At 42.5% G+C, this 22,887-nt stretch overlaps 1 protein-coding gene across 1 annotated transcript in view; it reads right to left on the bottom strand.

Moving 5' to 3' along the window:
- The window catches only part of LOC126103415 (transient receptor potential cation channel subfamily A member 1), a 194,009-nt gene that overhangs the window by 151,397 nt on the left and 19,725 nt on the right, over nucleotides 1-22,887 (bottom strand). The window contains exon 7 of the mRNA XM_049912331.1: nucleotides 13,082-13,282. Within this exon, the coding sequence (XP_049768288.1) occupies nucleotides 13,082-13,282 (201 nt within the window). The remainder of the gene's footprint in view (nucleotides 1-13,081; nucleotides 13,283-22,887) is intronic.

Below are 22,887 nucleotides of genomic sequence, written 5' to 3'. Positions count from 1 at the left end.
TTATGCAGTTTAGCAGGTACGGAAAAAATTTTTCATTCCAAATGTATCTGGCTTGGAGAGCTTTGTGGGTGAATATGTAAAGTTTGTTGGTGATTGTACTTTGTATTTTCATAAATAAAGTGATCTGTAGCGTAGCCCACTTGAGGTTAGGTTGGGAGTTTTTTTTTTTTGGAATGCGGCCGCGGCAGCGGCCGCCTATGATTTGAAAATACTGATTAGTTAGTGTATTACGCAATGTTGCGTCATCGGCAGCGCCGCGCTTATCGGGCAGAAGATATCGCCGACGGTCAAGGGAAAATGAAAATGGATGTTATATTCGAAATCAGCGCATCAGAATTCACTATATCGACAAAATATTGAAAAATAAAAAAAATTTAAAACAATTTTTTTGATGTAAATAATTGACTGGGGCGAAAATAAATATCGTATTCGTAATCAGCGTATCAAATTTGACTATAATCGATCAAATTTTGAAAAAAAATGAAAAATTTTTTCCGTACCTGCTAAACTGCATAAGTGCCTCCACGAAGTGCAGTTTGACATTGACTTTTGATTAAGCAGGAACTGAGTCACCCGCAAACCATCGAAATATGAGCCTCAAAAATACAAGCAGAGTACTAACTTAGAAGGCTAACGCCAAACAGTGATTAACGACCTTGCGTTTTCTCTCTTATTATGCCGGCGATTGTCACGAACTCTTGGCATTGTCTGTTGCTAGGAATCTTACAGAAATTTTAACATTGGCTTCGAGAATGAAAGGGAAAGACAGAAGTTAAAGCCAACATACAATTGAGCAACAACATGGTAACACCATAGCGTGCAAAGTACTGTTTGAAAAGCCGATACAGTAATCTATTTGCAGCGATATAATGTAGGCCTAGTTGTTTTACTGTTAGTTCCAATTAAGATTAATTTTCGTTCATTATGATTTAGTTTTTATAAGCCGATGAAGGTAAAATAGACTTCCACATGACTGAAGTACTAACTAATAATACAGATACAAATTACAGGTTTTCAAGTGTACCGTAGATGAATGAATTAAAAATGTCTGAATATTTACAGTAGTGGCAAGGCTTCACTGGGAAGTATTCACATGAAACATTTATGCTGTAGAAAATTCTGGGGCCATTCTATGTCAAGTGGTTTAATTTCGGAAAAATTTCCCACATCATAGTCAAAGGATTTTTCTGAAATTTATGTAAACATTCACAGATGTTTCAATGGACATTGGGGAAGTTTTATTTTCGACAATACAGTATTGTATTGTTTGAACCTATAGCATGCTTGAGGTTTCGGCAAATTTGATGTATAATATCTTCGGCAATATTCTATTGAAAGAAACAAAACTAGGTCATCTTGTACAACTTTTTGGGTTCTGTTAATCGAAGTAATAGAAAATGATATCTTGAGCAATTTTCATGTGGATAATATAAAGCAACGTCGGCCAAAAAAATAGACGCATGAAAAAATGTTAAGTTTAGCTTTTTATATCTGCGCAAGTACTGTTTGGCCAGGATAACTTGACGATTTCGCTAGTGCAGCTAGAAGCGGAGGAAATCAGCACTACTTGAAAGATTCATTTGCCTCCGAGCGCTGTGAACGTCATGCTCCTCCTAGACGCGAACTATTACGAAAGGCTTCTGTCCACTAGCAAGTAACTACTGTAAGCACTTGCCGAGTGCTCCATTAGAACAAAAACTTGCTCAAGTTTACTTCTTCAAGTCACTTGGGTACGTTTACTTCAGGAACGTGCTTCAGGTACTTGTAGCAGAAGTGCAGCCATTTTTAAAAACCAGAGCAGTTGCCTCTGTTGTTGCATTATTATTAATGAATAAAAATCATTACGAAACACAAAAATAAAAAATAGGACAATGTTAGAGGAGTACCTATTGATGTTACCAGGAAACAGTACTCAATTATCTAAAATCAACGGACTTCACTTGGATTAATAACTTTGAGCACGTCCTATTTTGAACATTTGTTGTCGATTGTATAAACAAATATTCGATTACAGGAAACAAAATTGCGGCACAGTATCTCTCCAAGAGACTGCCTTTTATTCACTTTTCGATTTTTGCCAGCAGTATTTATTACTTTTACCACAAATTCAATGCATTTATGTTTACTAAAAAAATCAGTTCAAATTTAAAAACGTCTATACTGCCATTTTATTTGACTTTTTGGTGAAAGAAATTGGTTGTTAAATTCATTTCGTACTTCCCTGACTGGTGATGCCACTTACGTTTAGGGTTTCCAATGGTAAATTTGTTTCGGCCCGTCTGTCTTTTTTTTTTTTTTTTGTGCCATTCTCGTTTTCGGTACTAATACTTTCGAGCTGGCGCCGAACACACACAACTTCTGTAAGTATGAGAAAAACTTGCACGATATGACAAATTCGGCAAGTTCTTGCTGCAAGACGCAACAAACTAGAATGAATTTCGATTCTGTAGCGGAGTGTGCGCTGAACTGAAACATTCTGACGAATTAAAGCTGTATACTGGCCCGGGATCGAACACGGGAACCCAGTCTGGCACAGTTTTAATTGTCGGGAAGTTTTATGCAAGGAACGAACCTGTGAACTTCTCGAAGTTGGCAAAACGAGCGGACGTCGAAGGCGGGAGGGAGTGTTTGCAGATATTGTGGTTCTTAACATTCCACGCAATTCAGTGATTGCATGGATAATGTTCCGCACTACGGCAGGAAGTTAGACAGAACGCGTAATAAATACGATTTCAGGATTACGACGATGTCAGAGTGGTCGCGAGACAGTCAACTGAACTGCAACGACTCAATGAGGAACGCTGAGCTGCTAGCTAAAATAAAGAAAAACAAATCAGCCGTGAAAATGTACGTCGAGTATAAGATCACTGACAGCAGAGGCCACAAAGTAGTCCATTTACCGCCGTGCAACTGCGATCCAAATCCGACTGATTTGACACGGGCCAAAATATAGTGTAATTTCAGGGAGAACAATGTCACGGGTGATATGTCGAAGGAAAGATTGCAGAATCTTGTTAATGCTGCTTTCCTTTCAATTACTGCACAGGACTGGCAAGATTAATGCAGGAAAGTGCACCAGCTAGAGCAAGAGTATTGGACACTAGATAGAATAAAGGAAATGACCATCGACGAAGTTATTATCAATACCACGCCCTCAAGCGATGATAATGATGATCTTGAATCAAATACAAATGACAGTGATGTTAAGTGAACACCATTTTGACAGTTAAATAAACTTTGTAAACTGCTGTGCTGTGCTTAATAAATCAAATATTCAAACAGCTTCCAAAAATCCGTTTTTGACTTTCGACTCATAGTGTCGTAAGTTGTACATTGATCTACTTTCATTATTCATTATTTTCGATAAATAAATAAGTTATAAGTAAAACCCTCGATCATGAATATGTCAACAGATCAGGTGATTTCCGATCCGTTCGGAAGCGTCACTTACGCGGGCAATATTTGCGTGAGTGCCGTCTTCAATTTAGTGTTAACAGAACTGTTACCATGAAAGGAGCTAAAACTGTTACTATAAAAACAAGCGGACACGAAAAAAACGCACTAGACAGTTGTTCTTTCATGATAAGCTGACGATACTAAACTTAATCCAACGATCATTTTAAGCGCAAAACAATGCCAAAACTTTCCGAAATACCGCCAACTGGATGAGCCTCTAGTATGAAATTATGGATTAACGTAGTGTGGGAGAGAAGGAAAGGTGGTTTATTAAAGAAGAGTTCTCTTCTTGTGCAAGATCAGACAGTAGACATTTAAAAAATTCTGTGAACGAGAAACTGAGACAGGGAGATACATAGCTTGCTGTTATTCCAGGAGGACTTATTTCAATATTGCAACTTCTTGATGTCTCAATAAATAAACCATTTACAGTGTGTATGAGAGAGGGCTGGAACAAATGGGTGATGCATGGAACACAGCATGAATTCACACCGACACATGCGTGTCAGTGGATAAAACAACCGTGGTTTGGAGTGAGAGAAGACATTATTGCCAAATATTTAAGAAGTGCGGCGTAAGTAACGCTCTCGATGGCAGTGAAGACCATCTTACATATGTAGAGGGCAACGATGACGATGAAGAGGAAGAAGAAGAAAAAAGTTCATATGGTGATTTTCAGGGATTTTTAAGGAAAACAAGAATTTGTTAGTCTGACTTTGTAATTTAGTAATAAAATGGTAAAAATATATTTTTTAAGAAATTGTATAAATATTAAGGTGCGTCTTATAGTCCATAGCGTTTTATAGTCCGTAAAATACGGCAATAAGTTTTAGTAAACACACGGAAATTATCAGTCTCAATTGAATTTTATTAATTCCGTTACCCCTAGTTATATATCCTCCCTTATTTTGTGTCTCTTCTCAGTAAGAGAAATGTTAACCTGCTGAGATAGCTATGCAGTATCGTGTCAAGAAAATCAGCCCCACGTCGTTCTCAGTAGACTCTGCTGGTAATCATCAATGTGATTTTCAGGCAGTTACCCGCACTCGTGTAGCTACTGATAAGTCTGATAAGCTTTTCCGCCTCTATGACGCTTTACATAAACAGGGAGAACACGAAAAGACACCTCTACATTAGAACACTAATACGCAGATAGATTTCAAACGCTGGGCGGAGTGGCCGAGCGGTTCTAGGCGCTACAGTCTGGAACCGCGCGACCGCTACGGTCGCAGGTTCGAATCCTGCCTCGGGCATGGATGTGTGTGTTGTCCTTAGGTTAGTTAGGTTTAAGTAGTTCTAAGTTCTAGGGGACTGATGACCACAGAAGTTAAGTCCCATAGTGCTCAGAGCCATTTGAACCATTTTTGAGATTTCAAACTTAATCCATTTCTAGATTTAGTCATTCTGTTCAGACAAACTACTCACAGAATGATAGTTATACAAAACGCTATCATTGCGATCATACAGCTAATATTTAGCACTTTATTCTTAACAAATCGACATGTTCTTATACATAGTGAAGATAACCACAGTTATAACTCTTGTTTCTTGTCGCTGCTCTAGTACTGCCACGAAGTTTGTTCAGCTTGCCTTGCATGGATAATGTTCCGCACTACGGCAGGAAGTTAGACAGAACGCGTAATAAATACGATTTCAGGATTACGACGATGTCAGAGTGGTCGCGAGACAGTCAACTGAACTGCAACGACTCCATGAGGAACGCTGAGCTGCTAGCTAAAATAAAGAAAAACAAATCAGCCGTGAAAATGTACGTCGAGTCACTGACAGCAGAGGCCACAAAGTAGTCCATTTACCGCCGTGCAACTGCGATCCAAATCCGACTGATTTGACACGGGCCAAAATATAGTGTAATTTCAGGGAGAACAATGTCACGGGTGACTAGCTTAATAGGTTGCGTGTACACAAGCTAGCCAAATGACCATGACATTCTTACTCTTGCTTTCGCAAAATGCGAAGAGTAACAACAGTTCCACGTTCCTGCCGACAAGCTGCAATGACGGTCGCCCGTTGTTGTTGTAGCTAAAAATATACGGACTGTGAGATTGAATATAAATTGTTATGGCTTGTGTTAGAAACTAAAATGCATCGTATTATAAACCATTAACATTTAGACATACGGACAGAACAAAATTTTCTTGCCATTTCGTAGGACGATGCTACTCAGCTAGGATTGCCGGGACACTCTGAGATAGGATTGTAGAAATGAATTTTAGGATTGTAGAAATAAATTTTAAAAATTGTTTAATATAATTACTTTTTATTTAGAACACAATTACATGGAACCTGTTGTAGCAGAATTAGTTGGTACACCATATTTTTCGCAAGCTCTCACTTTTTTCAGCAAGTCTTTTTTCCCTTTTAAGTATTTATAAAACTTCGTGCAAGTAAGCTTGTAGTGAAATTAACACTGTAAGATTGGTTCCATAGTCCCTGGCAGCAGTGGATTTCATTCATCAGTCCACTGGACCGACTTCAGCGAAAATACTCCTTCCACAGTGGCGTTCTGTGCGGGAATAGAAAACAAATACCTCGCACATTCTTAGCAGTTGGCATTTGCGTTCGCCGTTCAGGGAATTCTCTTTCCTTAAGAAAGTAAATCCAGCTTTCTTCCACGGACTGTTTAGACTTCCATTCTTCCGAGCCACGCTTTGTTTCTAAAAAGCTCTTCAGATACACATATTTCTGAAAAAATTGTCGCCTGAAATCTTCACACTGTTTTTAGTCGGGTATATAATAGTGTTTTCAGTCATCACCCAACCTGGGGTTTCAGATAACGTCATCCAGTCAAATACTTGATATTTATTAAAAGAAATAGGCCATTTCTCTAAGTAATCAAATGCTATGTTATAGAAAATCAATGTAACCTCCTCAAATTTCGAAATCAAATTATTTCTTGGTTAGGGATCTCATTCTTTATTTGTTGCCGCGCGGGATTAGCCGAGCGGTCTAGGGCGCTGCAGTCAGGGACTGTGCGGCTGCTGGTTCCGGCGGAGGTTCGAGTCCTCCCTCGGGCATGGGTGTGTGTGTTTGTCCTTAGGATAATTTAGGTTAAGTAGTGTGTAAGCTTAGGGACTGATGACCTTAGCAGTTAAGTCCCATAAGATTTCACACACGTTTGAACATTTTTTTTTATTTGCTCAAATTCATCTCGGTTTGCACGCCAATAAAATAATGGCATACTTCCTTTCGTCCATACATCTTTGAGTGTCGATTAATATATTTATAATTTCAGCTATCGAGACACTATTCTTCTCAACGCTTTTTATTTTTGTTTTTCAAACAGAGCCCAATTTGACTGCAGAAACATGAAATAAATTTCAATGATCGGATGACTGAAAAAATCTGAAATTATTTTAGGTGGCCTGTCTTCGGAGTCCACAAATTGTTTTAATGGAATCCAAAGCTTAAGAATTCTCTCAACTGCGGGCATTAACGACAGCGATCTTGTTTTTGAGTGTGACAGAAGAGTCAAATGATTGACATCAACGTGTAGGCAGAACAATTTCAGCTTCTCTGTCCTTACCGTGTGTATTGAAAAATAATTAAATATTTTCATGACGATTATTTTAATGTCGACATTTAAGAGTCCAGCAACGCACGATATAGTATTGTGGAGACTACGGGCAGGGCATCCAATTCCTTCTACATTTTTTCCTAGTTCTTCTTTAATTTGGTGAAACACATCCTGGTGGCCAAGTCTATGAAGCCTTCGAAGTTGGTATTGGTACTCTCTGCAAAAAGCGATAATTTATCTAATGGAATTTGCAGTTGTCTTAAAGTATCTAGTCAAAACTTTGCAGTTGTTTCCGACGCTTCATTAGTCAGCGAATCGCACTTTATCAGCTTCTGTTAGATACCTTCAGTTTCAATAGTGTGTTGAACAACTACTGAACAACTTCTTTCAGCCTTGTGGATCGATGCGTGCCTATGCCGTAAAATGAAACTTTTTGTAGTTGTTACACGTATTAGGACACGGATTGTGGTGCTAGAATATTTTTAACAATTGCTGTAGCTTTGGACTTGGCTGTAGACTACTTTGCGGCGATTTCGGAGTCGTGATACAGTGCGGCATTCAGTTTTACGGTACAGTGAAGAGAACTGACGAATTGATGATGCTTGACAACTTTTCTGCTGTTGTTATTGTTAATTGTGGAGCAGCTACCTAGGCATTGTTGACTTCAGTTCCGTTATCTAACCGGATCTGCTTTTCGGGTGCTGTATTGTCATGAAAAGTTTCTTGTTTATAAATAAAGACGTCATTCCTATTCAGGAAATAAGCAACGAGGAAAAAGAAAGTATCATCTTTTGACAGCAGAAAACGCCTTGCTGTTCCTACCAATGTGCGATTCATTTAACGTAAGTCAAAATAAAACACATCGGGAGTATTCTCAGCTATCTTCATGTTTGTCGGTTGGGATTTACGGTGTTTGACACAACAAACACAAACATACCGGTAATTGTACCGTTCCTCGGTATAGTGAATGCCGTTTAGTGCAATATCTCTCGGATACTTTGATTTTTTGACGTAGTATATTTACAGGCCACACATGATATTGCTTCTATACATTTGTCAGACTCGTTTATAGAAAACAATTTTTTACAGTGTTCTTTGATGACTGTTTTACCTCGCTGCTGTAACAAACATCTTTACCCGACTGCCAATATTAATTACAGGCTTGCACGGACGACGGGGTTGAAGAAAAGTATGGAAAGACCACGAGAAATGCATGCTTGGACGTAAATGCAGTTGCTACCGGAGCCTGCAGGCTGCTCTGTTGTATTTGACCACGAACGGCACGTGTGCAGTGTCCTCAACATGTTGCAAGTGTCAGTCGAGGCCAGAACAGTGTTGTTTAGTTGTGAGTGTGGTATGTCGGAGCAAAGTGAATTTGAATGAGGGCAGAGTGTTGATGCTCGTGTGGGTGCATCTATAACCAAGGTAGTCGAAGTGTTTTGGGTTTCAAGAGGCACCAACCATATCGAAGACTTACTCCACATACAGGGAAAGCGGAAAAACATCATCTCTTATGTCACAATGCAGACGAAAGTGTGTACTGAGTGATCGGGACAGCCGGCCGCGGTGGTCTAGCGGTTCTGGCGCTGCATTCCGGAACCGCGGGACTGCTACGGTCGCAGGTTCGAATCCTGCCTCGGGCATGGGTGTGTGTGATGTCCTTAGGTTAGTTAGGTTTAAGTAGTTCTAAGTTCTAGGGGACTTATGACCTAAGATGTTGAGTCTCATAGTGCTCAGAGCCATTTGAACCATTTTTTTTTTGATCGGGACAAACTGTCATTGAAGAGGCTGCGACGAAAAATAATAGGATGACAGCTGGCAAAAATCACTACAGAGCTGAATGCCGTACTTGCGTATCCTGTCAGCATCGCCGGCCGCGGTGGCCGTGCGGTTCTAGGCTCTTCAGTCCGGAACCACGTGGCTGCTACGGTCGCAGGTTCGAATCCTGCCTCGGGCATGGATGTGTGTGATGTCCTTAGTTAGGTTTAAGTCGTTCTAAGTTCTAGGGGAGTGATGACCTCAAATGCTGAGTCCCATAGTGATCAGAGCCACTTGAACCATTTTGTCAGCATCAGAACAGCTCGAAGGGAGCTCGGTCAGCTGGGAATCGCAGGGCGAGTTGGAACTCCAAAACCACTCATAAGTGATGCAAATGGCCGTAACAGGAAGACTGTGGAGCAATGGAAGGAAGTCATTTGCTTGGATGAATCTAATTTCACTCTGTTTCCAACTTCCGGCCGAATTCACGTTAGAAGAGTGTAACATAGGGGGAGGGGGGGGGGGGGGTTCGGTGATTGGACGGCCATGTCGTGGTATTCTCTGAGCCCCATGGGTGCTCTGGAAGGTCGAATTACTGCCAGGGATTATGTGACCATCTTGGTTGGTCAGGCCCATCGCATGGTACGAGGGCTATGCTGAAAGTTTTTAGCAGCCCGTAAACCGTAAGGTGGAGGACAATGGGGTTGTTTTCTTTCGAAAGATCGATGTTTTTCGACCTTGGGACGTGCGCGCGCAACCCCTGGCTAGCGGTGATCCCCCCACAGCGCGGTAAGAAAGCATAGGCCGTGCTGACTCAGAGACGGTGCAGGATGGAGCTGTCGCGCCGCGACTTTCGCGCCGTGATTTTTTTCGATTGTAAAAAGGGTTTAAGTGCCGAAGAATGCCATTCTTCTTTGCTCCGTATTTTTGGTGATGCTTACCCTTCTAGGGCCACAGTTGGAAATTGGTTTCGCGAGTTTTCGAGTGGTCGGCAGTCAATTGAAGATGACGCTCGTGCCGGTCGGCCAGCAACAGCTGTGACTCCTGAAAATATTGATGCTGTGAGGAAAATGATCAAAGAAGATCCACATCTTACATTTTGCGACATTGAAGGGACCCTAAATATTGGATCAACAGCAGCACAGACCATCGTTCATAGTCACATAGTCACATAGCCTTACTAAGAGATGTGCCCGTTGGCTGCTACATTCCTTGACAGAAAACCAAAAGGAGGCGAGAGTGGACTGGTGTTGTTCCATGCTCGAAAAATTCAATGGAGGGAAGTCCCAAGACACCTACAATATCGTCACAGGTGATGAAACGTGGGTGTACCATTATGACCCTGAAACGAAGAGACAGTCTTCTGTGTCGTGCTTTCCCACAAAAGTTCGACGAAGTCGGAGCTCTGGAAAAAAGATGGTGGCAACTTTTTTCACAAAGATCGGGCATCTCACCTCTGTGACCTTGGACACACGTCGTACAGTCAATGCTGAATGGTACGTGAACGATTGTCTTCCAAAAGTCACCACATGGAAGTCACAGCATCCAAAGTCCAAGAGTGGGCACCTTCTGCTGCATCACAATGCATCTGCGCACAGGGCTGCCAGAACGATGGACTTTCTGGAGAAGGAAAAAGTGCGAGTGTTACTCTATCTCTCCTATTCACCTGACCTAGCCTCCTGTGACTTCTTTCTGTTCCCTAAGACTAAGGAAAAAATTCGAGGGCAGCGGTTTTTATCAGATGAAGAGGCTATTGCAGCGTACGAGAGTGCACTAAGTGACATCCCAAAAGAAGCTTGGACTGACACATTTTCTAAGTGGTTTCAGAGAATGGAAAAATGTATACATGCTAATGGAGAGTATTTTGAAAAGTTGTAAACTTTCTTTTGCAAATAAATTTTTTTTCACACATTCTGCCAAAAACTTTCGGCATAGCCCTCGTACAACGTTTGTTTCCCAAAAGTGATGCTGTGTTCCAAGACGACTGAGCCCCTGTTCACACAGCTCGCATCATCAAGGACATGTTTTGTGAGCACGAGGATGAACTGTCGCATCTCCCCTGGCCACCAACAGTCACTAGATCTCAATACTGTTGAACCTTTGTGGTGTCTTTTGGAGGGAAGGGTGCTTGATCAATATCCACCACCACTATCGTTACCTGAACTTCGCACCGTTTTTGCAGGAAAAATGGTATAAAATTCCCTTGAAAACCATACAGGAGCTATATTTATCAATTGTGAGATGACTGGAAGCTGTTTTGAATACCAACGGATTTCCTACGCCGTTTTTGGCATCGCAGTGTTTTGTGGGTTTAGTGTATCCATACTTTTGTCCACCCCCTGTAAGTGTTGCTTGAATGCTGCTGATGATATACAGAAATATACGTTGTACTCGAAATACAACAGGTTAAGAATCTTCCTGGCAGATTGAAACTGTGTGCCGGACCGAGACTCGAACTTGGGACCTTTGCCTTTTGCGGGCAAGTGCTCTGCCAACTGAGCTGCCCAAGCACGACTCACGCCCCCTACTCACAGCTTTAATTCTGCCAGTACCTCGTCTCCTACCTTACAAACTTCACAGAAGCTCACCTGCGAACCTTGCAGAACTATAGTGCACGTCATTTACGACGGCGGCCGAGTTTAGCTTCGTTCTGCGCATCTGACCTCACAACACACAGTCAGCCAATGAACAGAGAACGACGTTGCCAGAGCTTGACTGCAGTGCAGAGCACAGACGAGTGTCTTCAGTTTTAGAAACGTTCAGTCATAAATAAAGTAATTGAACAAAAGCAATGTCTTGACAGCAGACTTTCTTCTCTAGAAAGTTTGGAAAAAGCATTCTTTATACCAATTGCTTCATATTCTATTAATTAATTAAACCAAACAAGCAATAAGCCTCCTAATTCAGATGATAGCAAGGAAAGGTGTTTGTATCATTCTCACGAACCGCTATTTCGCAATAAAGAACAGCGGTAATTGTTTATTTCCTATTGTACTTCGACGAAGCGTGAGTAATTCATAGTCATACCAACCGTGTTTGTCGGTATTTTGCGTGATATGTTATAGTCCTCCAGGTCTTCTATTATAGGACAAGCTGCGTTAGCGTAATGGTTAAGGTTTTTGCCTGCTCAGTGAAAGGTTCTGAATTCAAACCTTGTTTGGTGCTTAATATTTTCTTTATTTAAAAGCAATATCGAAGTGTTTTACTTCATGAATTTTATTCGTTTGAATGTAATTTTTCGAAATTTCTAGTGTTTTGTCTCTTCATTATAATCATAATAAGTTTTCGGTTTTTCTAATTTTGTCCTCCAATATTTCTTTCCACAGCAATTAAAAACAGTGAAAAGGCACACATACAGTATTCATGTCATCTGTTTTGTTTGTATATCTTCTCTTCCGCAGCCGCTGTTTTACTATTCATATTGAGATACATTCTTTTGTGACAGTATTAAAAGTATTATTTAGAGCAGAATTTCGGCTCGTACGTTGACGAGCTACTTGATTTTCTGACGCAATTCTTTGCTTCGCTGCTTTGGCAACATCATATTCAATGTTTTCGTCGACTGATCTATGTTTTGGCAAGTATTTGCTGTCCGTTGTGACAAACACAAATTGTTTCGTGCAATGGTTTACTACATTTAATGCTGCACAATAACTGCGTTGAACTTCGAAACAAAATTAAGTCATTTATGGGGGGAAGGTACCAGTCAAGAAAATGTGTAAAAATCAAATTTTTGTGCCAATGATAATCGAATGATAAGTGTGTCAAAGCAGTTGGAACACCCTGTGTCTGCACAGGCAAGCAGTGCAGTGATGACAAAATCGCGCACAGCGCGGAATGCGGGGAGCACGTCTCTGTAGTAGTGAAAGGGTTAATGCGGCAGTGGTGGCTTTACTTCATAAACTGCGCGCTCCCCCCTAAACGTAAGTTTGCGAACTATGCTATACTATGTCGCTGCTTCTCTTGCCGCGTGTGTCGTTTGCAGCTGGCAACGCAGCAATCTCCCGCGTCTGGGCGGGCATGCGCGAGCCGCCAAGATAAAAGAATTGAACTATAGCACTCCTGGAAGAAAGGATATTGCGGAGACATGGCTAAGCCACAGCCTGGGGTATGTTTCTTGAATGAGCACTTCTGGTAGAGCACTTGCCCGCGAAAGGCAAAGTTCCCGAGTTCGAGTCTCGGTCCGGCACACAGTTTTAATCTGCCAGGAAGTTTCATATCAGCGCTTACTCCGCTGTAGAGTGACAATTTCATTCTACAGCAGGTTAAGATCGCTTAAGACCCGATGGTGCAGACTCCGAGACCGCCACGAAACGTAAGCTGGAAGCAAACCTTTATGACTTGGTCGGCAAATTCCTCGAGCCGGCCCCCGTTCATGACGACGAGGTGCAGCACGTTGCGGTGGTTGACGTCCTTGAGGTGTATGTTGGCGCCCAGCCGGATGAGGCTGTGCACGGTGCGCCAGCCGCCGCGGGAGGCGGCCAGCAGCAGCGGCGAGCGGCGCTCCTTGTCCAGCGCGTTTACGTCTGCTCCCTGCAACAGGCGGGCTCGTGTTTATAAACTGAAGAAATTCAGTCTTATTTTCTAAAGTACTGTGAACTGTGTCTCTTGTAGAGCGATTATAACAGGAAAGGAGCAAAAACGTTCAATGGCGTGCATCAAAATTAAGATCGCTGCTACTGTATTACGATGCATTCTCTGATGATGAAACTATGAGCGTATTCATTCACTACGTGAAAATGTGAGGAACTACATAATCCAATGTTATATAATAAGTTGGAGCACTTGATTCCATTATGATTTGTTGAAATCGATAACTGGCGACCCTGTTGTTCTGAAGAAGGGAATGTGTCGCAGCCCCTTAAATTTCTCTATGACAAATTTCCGCATTTTTGCACATTGTCCAGTAGAGTATAAACCTGCCTAGAAAAATGAACGTTACATTCCGTTTGATTTACCAAATGTTTGGCTTTCGACAGGTCATCGAACAGAGGAGGTTATATAAATGTTGAAATACAGGGTGTCTCAAATCTTCTGGGTCAAACTGAAATCGGTGACAGTGGGTCCACAACCGATTATATTGGGGCAGGGAACGAATGGTTGAAAATCCACACTTATTGTGTTATGAACACACACAGCACACTCCGCATAACAACAGCGTAGCTCATAGTAATTGTTCAATGTGACGACCGCCAGTTTCAGTGCATAAACATGGCAACGGCACATGAAGTTCTGCAGCACTCTCTCAAAGGTCCCTGGTGTCTGTTGTACCAGGAGACAAGCAGCTTGGACCCTAGCAAGCAGGTCTTTAACAGGTTGTACGGGGTTTCATACACCAGCATCTTGACATAGCCCCAGAGGAAAAAGTCCAGAGGAATGAGATCTAACTATCGCGCTGGCCATAGGACTGGACTTCCACTTCCAGTCCAACGATGATGGTTCATGTTGTTCAGGTGTCTGGAGACATTAGTATTGGAGTGGGTTGGTGCACTGTTGTGTTCAAACCACATCCTTTTGCGAATAGAAACGAGCACAGTCTCCAAGAACTGTGGCAGCACGTATCGCAGGAACAGCAGGTAACGTGGACCAGTCAAAGGGTAAACGGGGCAAGAATCAAATAAGGCCCTATTAGGCGATCTTGGACAATGCCTGTCCATACGTTGACGGAGAATCTTTTATGGTGGCGACCGATGTCAGCTGCGTGGGGATTGTCCCCATTCCAGATATTGCTGCTGCGGCTGATGAAAACACCATCATAGGTGAGTGAGGCCTCATCCCTGAACAATAGAAACTCTACGAAGTTCGGCACTACAGCACTGCGATGGACAATCCATTGAAAAATGAATGCAGGGCTCAAAATCCGTTGGTCCAAGTGTCTGCACACACTCTATGCAATAGGGGTGTAATACCTGTGTGACTGTGGTGACACCAAAACAATGAGCCACATTGTGAATGACTGTCCAATCAGACGCTTCCCTGGTGGCATTGAGAAGCTCCATCAGGCATCCCAAGAGGCACTCCGCTGGATCGAGTCCATCAGCATCCGAGTGTAGTCTGAGCCGTTTTAAAACTTGTGTACTATATATAATATCGCAAGTTCATTTTCACAGATATTTCTTTGTTTTGCTAAATGTGTATTACTGTAATTGATGCATACGATAATAATAATAATAATAATAACAATAATAATAATAACCTGTTCTGACAGTACTTCTCACACTGCATCCTTCAAAGTGTGGCTTTCACAGTCAAGTTGACAGGAGTTTATTGATGGTTTGTCGGCCATACGATCCAACACCATCTCCTCAAAGCCTGGTGCTCGAACATGTCTTTGGTCGGAACCTCGGCTGACGCTCTGTGGCGTGAACGATCCCGTCTCTCGTCGTTCGGTGTCCAATTAGGATGACCCCCGCTGGGAAAGAGTTCTCTGTACATTCGGGCTGCTTTATGGACACTACATCCTACACTGTCTTACATTAAGTGTATGTCTGATAACTCTCGCCGGCCGAGGTGGCCGAGCGGTTCTAGGCGCTTCAGTCCGGAACCGCGCTGCTGCTGTGGTCCCAGGTTCGAATCCTGCCTCGGGCATGGATGTGTGTGGTTCCTTAGGTTAGTTAGGTTTAAGTAGCTCTAAGTCTAGCGGACTGATGACCTCAGATGTTAAGTCCCATAATGCTTAGAGCCACTTGAAAACTTTCGTGACGAGTAACGTTCCATTTTCGACTACGCGTCATGCACTGTACACTGCAACACACCTCACCATCGACGTGTCACAAGCTGTCTGATGCAATGGACAACTGACACCGGGATGGTGGTCTGCATGCGGCACAGGTTAATGCGCTGGTGTGATGCTTGCGTTCGTCACACAATACACGTGCCGTGAGCTAAGTTGTGTACAGTATGACTGTCTCGCCGTAAGAGGTGTACGCTGTTTATCACCTGGTGCCCGTCCCAGTGTACAGCCGGTAGCCAGGAACCTGGCGAAAATGCGCCAGTTAAGCATGCGTCTTTGCATTACATGCACTGAGACTAGCGGTCGTCGCTTCGAACAATTTCTGAGTAACGTTATTGTTATGTTGTGTACTCTGCGTATACTTGTAACACAATAAATATGCATTTCCGACCATTGATTCCCTAACTCAATATGATCAGCTGAAGATCCACTATCGTCTGTTTGAGATTGATCCAAACCTGTTGAGACAACCTGTATGTGTATTACAGTCCGCCTCCGTAGTGCAGCGGTAGTGTTACCGCCTACTACGCAAAGGGGCCCAGGTTCGATTCCCGGCAGGGGAGTGGGTGTTGTGTGTCCTTCATTATCATTGACACGCAAGTCGCCGAAGTGGCGTCAGGTAAGAAGATTTGCAATACGGAGACCGAACCCCGAAGGGGATATTCCGGCCAATAAATGCCATACGATCATTTCTTTTTTGTGTGTTACAAAGCACTACCTATTTGCACATGAGATTTAAATGGCTGTAGGTGTTATGAGAGAAAAGCACAAGGGACTACTTTCGTCGTACCAACGCGTAGCATTGTTTAGTTGAGACATTCATTCATAGATACATCAATCACGTCGCATGGATCCACCGGGAAAGAGAGCGTCTAGGAGCATAAAATATGCGTCAACAAAGATAAGTAAGTATTGTGTACATCATACTAACAATTAACTAAGGATGTCTTCTCTAAACTATTTTTCTTACTCAGATTAAATATAACACAGTAAAGTTAACAGAAATGGTGCTAGACTGAAGGCAGATGCTGTTTTCTCAGATTACGTATTTACATAATACTAGTTATAAAAGACTATCATACACGGTAGTTTGTAGATGGTTATGTCAGTGTAATACTGCTCGGTGCTGGATAATTAGTTTGTAATTGTCTTTCGGAATTTTTGCGACGAAAGTATCTATCGTCAATGACAATCATTGCCATTGCATTGCCTTGTATGATACATTTCGCTCATGACACTGCAAATCGTTGAGGGCAGTAGCGCTGAAGCAAAATATTGCACTAACAGTCGAGAAGGGTTAGTCTGCACAGCCTCCTCCCGGGATAACTATAAATATATCCGCGGCCAAGTAACTGTAGTCTTTCTCGTTAATTAGCTGGTTCTTTGGTTCAACGTTAACGGGCCAATTTTCCTCGAAAGAAAAACGGTTCCCTTGGTGAAAGTACACTACTGGCCATTAAAACTGCAACACCGTTAAGGGGGGACGTTTAGGACACTAACCGAAAATGTCAATTTTCAATTTATTTTTTATTTATTAACAGAACTCATGGACAATAAGTTGCTAAGGTTTCAATGATGAAATTGCATCCAAAGTGCCTGAAAAATAATTAAATGTGTGACGTGACCTTCCTGGTACGCTCACCTTTTGGAAACAACACATCAGCATACTCGGTCAGCCGGCCGGTGTGGCCGTGCGGTTCTAAGCGCGTCAGTTTGGAACCGAGTGACCGCTACGGTCGCAGGTTCGAATCCTGCCTCGGGCATGGATGTGTGTGATGTCCTTAGGTTAGTTAGGTTTAAGTAGTTCTGAGTTCTAGGGGACTGATGACCTCAGTAGTTAAGTCCCATAGTGCTCAGAGCCATTTGAACCATTTTGAACTAACTCGGTCAACAACAGTTCCGTGGATTACTTTCAAGCAAACTTGAACGGGATACATCTAGAAGGCTGTGATATATACTCTTTAGTTTTACATCTCATCTGTGACTCTTTTCTGTGTCTTAGAGTCAATAACAAACCAGCTGGGCACAACAGCCTCACAAAGAAGATGATGTGTTACAGCAAGATCAGACAGAACCTGTCCAGTGTAATCGAAATAAGAAGTGCAGCATAGGCTACATATTTCCACATAGTGTCAACAGATGAAGATCCCATTCATTTTCTTTACCACGTTAGCTGATGTGAATATCTGCAGGATCAGAGGGATAACAACTCATACATTCACAAGGAGAGGCTTACAAACTGTATCCTGTATGTTGTCAAGCCCACTGCATCAGTTGTCAGAACTGGAACTTACGATACAGTTCTTGTATTTAAAGATGGGAACGAAAGGAAGATGAAGGTATTAGAGAGAACTGGCTTTAAGATACGAAATTTCACTCAAGACATCTTGAGAATAATAGATTTACAGCGCCTCTCTGCAGCTGGAGAGATAGCTGAACACTTCGCAAAGAAAAGAAGGCAGAAAGCAAGAAACCAAAAGAGAAGCCTTCATGGGAAAGTGGACCCTGAGTACAAATCTGGGGCTTCCGAAGAAGTGACATAAGAAAAAACTTTAGGTTTAACTTTAAACTGCATTTCCTAAAAAGTGTGGGTTTTAAAGTTTATTTACCTTTTTCTCAAAATCTACGAAGGCTAGAATTATGAAATTTGGTAAACTTATTTCTGTAAACCCAGTAAATATTGGTTCAAGAGTAAATTTTGAAATTATGAATATAAGCTGAGATATGGGGCAAAGTTCTTGGAATTTTGCATGAATTTTGTATTATACTTGCAGAATTATAATTAAAAATTATTCAAATTCTCTTACTTGATATATTCAAGAAAACCTCATGAGAGAAACTTTATATATGCAAAGGAATGAAACAGAAAAAAATTTGTAGCAAACTCTTGAATGTTTTCTGAGTAGAGATTACATATATTATTTTTGGAAAGTAAAATTTTTAAATTCCATAAAAAAGTTAAATACATATACTGCAAGCATTTAACAGTAAATGTGTTAACTTCATGTAAAGCATGATACAAAATTTCATTGAAGTATCTTCAAGATTGTGAGTCTGATGCATCTTTTAAACAGCATGTATTTTTCATGAACGTCCACACTTAAGTGTACTACTTGCTGGGACGTAGAAATCAATTAGCAATACTGTGCAATTCCTCCGTTGACTCGACAAAAAAATTAATAAATCTGCTTCTAAGTTCGGAAGATTTCCAAGTTCTGCTAAGTAGCGAACATTCCTGCTCATCAGCGTAGTCGGTGGTCGCTGTCATAAAATAAAAGTACGCAGAGAAAAAGTGTGTAACGAAGACTTTTTTACTTTTATGTAAATTCCAAATAAAATAACAAATACTGAATTACAATTTATAAATGAAATTACTTTTTCATTTTAGTTACTGGGCATATAAAAGTAAATCAAAGTTTCATATAAAGTACAGTGAATGAGTAACAACGATCGGGTCGCAAAAAGGACCGGTCAACATTGAATTACTTCGCAAGGATGAAAGAGTTTGCCCGCCTGGAAGGGTGACGTGTGGAGCAGAATGGACTGTGAGCAAGGTAATCATTATTGCGGCTTTACACAGGAGTGGCACCACAAGTCTGCTATCCAGACCAGTCACTGTTCTGCGTACATCATCACGCTGGGCATATGACCATGTGTGAAGACACCGTGGAGAACGAAAGTTGCCAGACTGCAGTGCCATCGTCGTCGTAGTGATGGTATGGGGAGCCACTGTATACACAGAATAATCACCCTGGTTCGCACCATGGAGTATAAATATTTATAGAATGAGCATTAGGATATGCAGAACGAGAATGCAATCCACAGTATCTCTTGCAGCTCAAGTCACGTGATTTTGGGACGGTGCGTTTTAGCCCTTATAGCGCTTTGCGTGTTTTGAGTGTTATTACTTCGTTGTTACGGATAGATCACCTCCAGAAGTACCGTGATACTTTGTATACGTGTTTTACAGGCATCTTAACAATTCGATACCAAGAACTGAAGTTGCCTTGAAGTAAAGAACATGTCTTGCGCTATTTCGCCACAGTAATCATAGCTCATATTCTACCTTATCTACGTTTTTTCGGTAACATTATAAGAAGTAAGAGCCAACAATATTTTTTTTACGTTTCCTATTACACTTCTTCATATTGTCGAATTTTTGTTCTAATTATTTACTTTACAATGACACTGTATAGGAAACACACGCAGAAACATTTAGATACACACAATGGTTTGAGAACCTACATAAATTGGAAGAAATTAGAGTGCCAAACTGCTATGTATAAATTTTGTCTGTTTATGAACATAGTACCAGTATGTCCCTAACTAGCAGTTTACGCAAACACACTTGCAAATTTATCTAGCACTTGTCCCGTAAACACATGGCTCTAGTATCGCAGAAATTATCTTTACAATAGAAGGCTTTATAATACCGTGTCTCAATATCTTTCAACATATAAAGTTCCTCATATCAATATGGCATTTGTAAAGGGAAGTAGCTGGTCTTCCTCTCACATACTTCTCTGTACCTTCGTTGCAACGACAATACTGCACCATAGCTGTTACTAAAACTGCAGAAATGTATATAAAACAGGACGAATACTCCATTACCACAAATTGTAGACAAACAGCGTCGTCCCAAAATCACATGACTAAGATAATTTGACGTTGAGAACATGCGCAATAGACTACGCTCACACCATACGTATACATACTCTATGGCTGGTACAGCCGACAATTTGGACCGCATGTGTTGCACTTCTGGCGTTGCCTGTGCCCACTCCCTGTCTCCGACGTTCCCATGTCATTGACAGAACTGGTGATTCACAGGAAGCGAGGCGGCCACTAACTAACAACATTTGTATCGACTCTTAGTTTTAAACCCACTGTCCATGCATTGTGTCGCTCAAAGATGCGTAACAGACCACAATGACCACCTGCTTATCGTCTGAAGTGTGTGCTAAACAGCGAGAGATTTGGCACGAGAATTACATTTCTGGGAGAACAAATATGAAAATTCAAGTTTTGCGATGACACTGCAGTTCTGTCAGAGACAGCAAATGATTCGAGGAGCATTTGAACGGAATGGATAGTGTCGTGAATAGAGATTATACGACAAACACTAAGAAAAAAGCTCGGGGTAGCACAGTGGCTAGCGCACTGGACTCGCATTCGAGAGGACGACGGTTCAAACCCGCATCTGCCCATCTTGATTTAGGTCTCCTGTCGTTATCCTAAATCGCTTGAGAAAAATGCCGGGATAGTCCCTATAAAAGGATACGGCCGCTTTCCTTCTCCATTCTTCTTTAATTGGAGCTCGTGCTCCATAATGAGAATATAAACAAACAACAAAACAGGTGATAAAACAGTGACATTGTAAAAAATTGTAAAATGGCGGAACGTTGTGGAATTTAAAATATAAAAACACGGCGTTGACAATGCGGATGAAGATACACAGTAAGTAGACAGGCACAATTAGAAAAACACGGCGACAATCTGTTTCCTGTTCGCACGAGATAAAAAACACAACTAGCGACAGTGTGGTGGCTGTTTGCAACATTGACAGGGGACGCACAACACTGAACATTCACTTAAAGCAGCACTATAGAAGCGACATGGCGGCAGATGGGGGCGGGGGAGGACCCGGGCTGATGATGAGAAAAAGGGGGGGGGGAGGCGAGGAAAAGAAAAAAAGGGAGGAGTCGATGGAGGCAGAGGACATAGAAAAAAGGGGGGCAGGGTGGACGCAAGGAGGAGTGGGGAATGCAATGGAGGGAAAAGCAAAAGGACTCGGGGGAGAGAAGGGAGTCACAGAGAGGGTAGGTGGGGGAAAAGAGGGATGGAAGGGGGGAGAAGGAGCCTGAGAAAAGGGCAGAGTTGATAGGAGGGATAAATGGACGGAGAGAGGGCATCATCCGGCAGGGGGAGCTGTGGAAGTCACCTTGGGAAAGGTGATGAAGGGTGTAGAGGTGGAGGGTAGGGGGGACACAACGGTGAAGGCATGGCAGAGGGCAGGGGTTGGAGAGGAGATGAGCAACCAGGGGATGAGGGGGATCAAGGCGGTGGGAGGTGTAGAGGACATGGATATGTTTGAGGAAAAGGAGCAGATGGTGGGAAGGAATCAGGTGATAGAGGATCCACTTGGGGGACTGGAGGTGTATACAGAAGGCGAGGCAGACTGCATGGTGCTCGAGGATCTGGAGGGACTTACAGAATTTGAGGGAGGGGGCGGATATCCAGGAGGGACTGGGATAACTGAGAATGGGATGGATTAAGGATTTGTAGGATGTGGAGGATGGTAGAGGGGTTCATGCACCAGCTCCAGCCATAGAGGAGTTTAAGGAGTCGGAGGCAGTTGTGGGCTTTGGATTGGATGGAGTGGAGATGAGGGATCCAGGTGAGGTGACAGTCAATGGTGAGTCCAAGGTAGGTGAGAAGGGGGGGGGGAGGGGCAGACAGGACAGGCACAGATGGTAAGGGAAAAAACAAGGAGCCATAACGAGCTAGTGGTATGACCAACGATGATTGGCTGGGTCTTGGAAGGATTGATTTTAAGGAGCCACTGGTTTCACCATCCAGCAGAATGGTCAAGGTGAGACTGGAGAAGGCATTGGGATCATTGAAGGGTAGGAGCGAGGGCAAGGAAGGCAGTGTCATTGGCATACTGCAGGAGGTGTACTGGAGGGGGGATTGGGGCATATCTGTCATGTACAGGAGGTAGAGGAGAGGGGAGAGCCCTGGGGCACACCTGCGGAGGGGTAGAAGGTGTGGGAATCGGCAGGAGAGGAAGGAGGCAATCAGATGGACATAGTTGATAGGAAGGGCGTAGGTCTGGAGTTTAAACAGGAGACTGGGATGGACACCCAACACTTCGTCTCCTATTCGTAGTTTCACCATCCTTCATCCACTTTCATAGATGTTCACGACAGTAACACGCGAACAGCCGACGAGCTTCGTCGTTTCCGAGATTCTCGTTCCCAGATCCCGGGTCATAATAGTTGCACTGTGTCAAAGTCGCTTTTGTCAGTGTATTTCCCCATTTTCTGACCCTGTCGTTGCTGGAATGATTCTCTATCCTTCTCTGCTCAGCTTATATACTTTCCTTACAGCGTCGCATGCCCACAGCACCACCGGGTGACAACCAGTCTCGCGGTTGGCGTGGTCGTAACGTTTTAGCTCTTTATTGTATAAAATGTGACATATTTTCGTAAGACCTATGCGTGGAACTGTTCAATAATATTGCAGCTTCAAGTAATGATTCAGATGTTCAGGCTCACGGACATCCTGTAGCGATACCAGAGGTACACACGAGCAAAAAAAGAGCTCATATATTAGCCTAGACAGGAGGAGTGTGGCAACTTCATGGAATAATCAGAAGCTACTAGATATAAATATATGCTTAATA

The sequence above is a fragment of the Schistocerca cancellata genome, chromosome 1 (assembly GCF_023864275.1).
Source record: "Schistocerca cancellata isolate TAMUIC-IGC-003103 chromosome 1, iqSchCanc2.1, whole genome shotgun sequence".
Classification (NCBI taxonomy): Eukaryota; Metazoa; Arthropoda; class Insecta; order Orthoptera; family Acrididae; genus Schistocerca; species Schistocerca cancellata.
The sequence above is the reverse complement of the archived record's forward strand: the minus strand, read 5'-3'. Positions and strand labels throughout refer to the sequence as shown.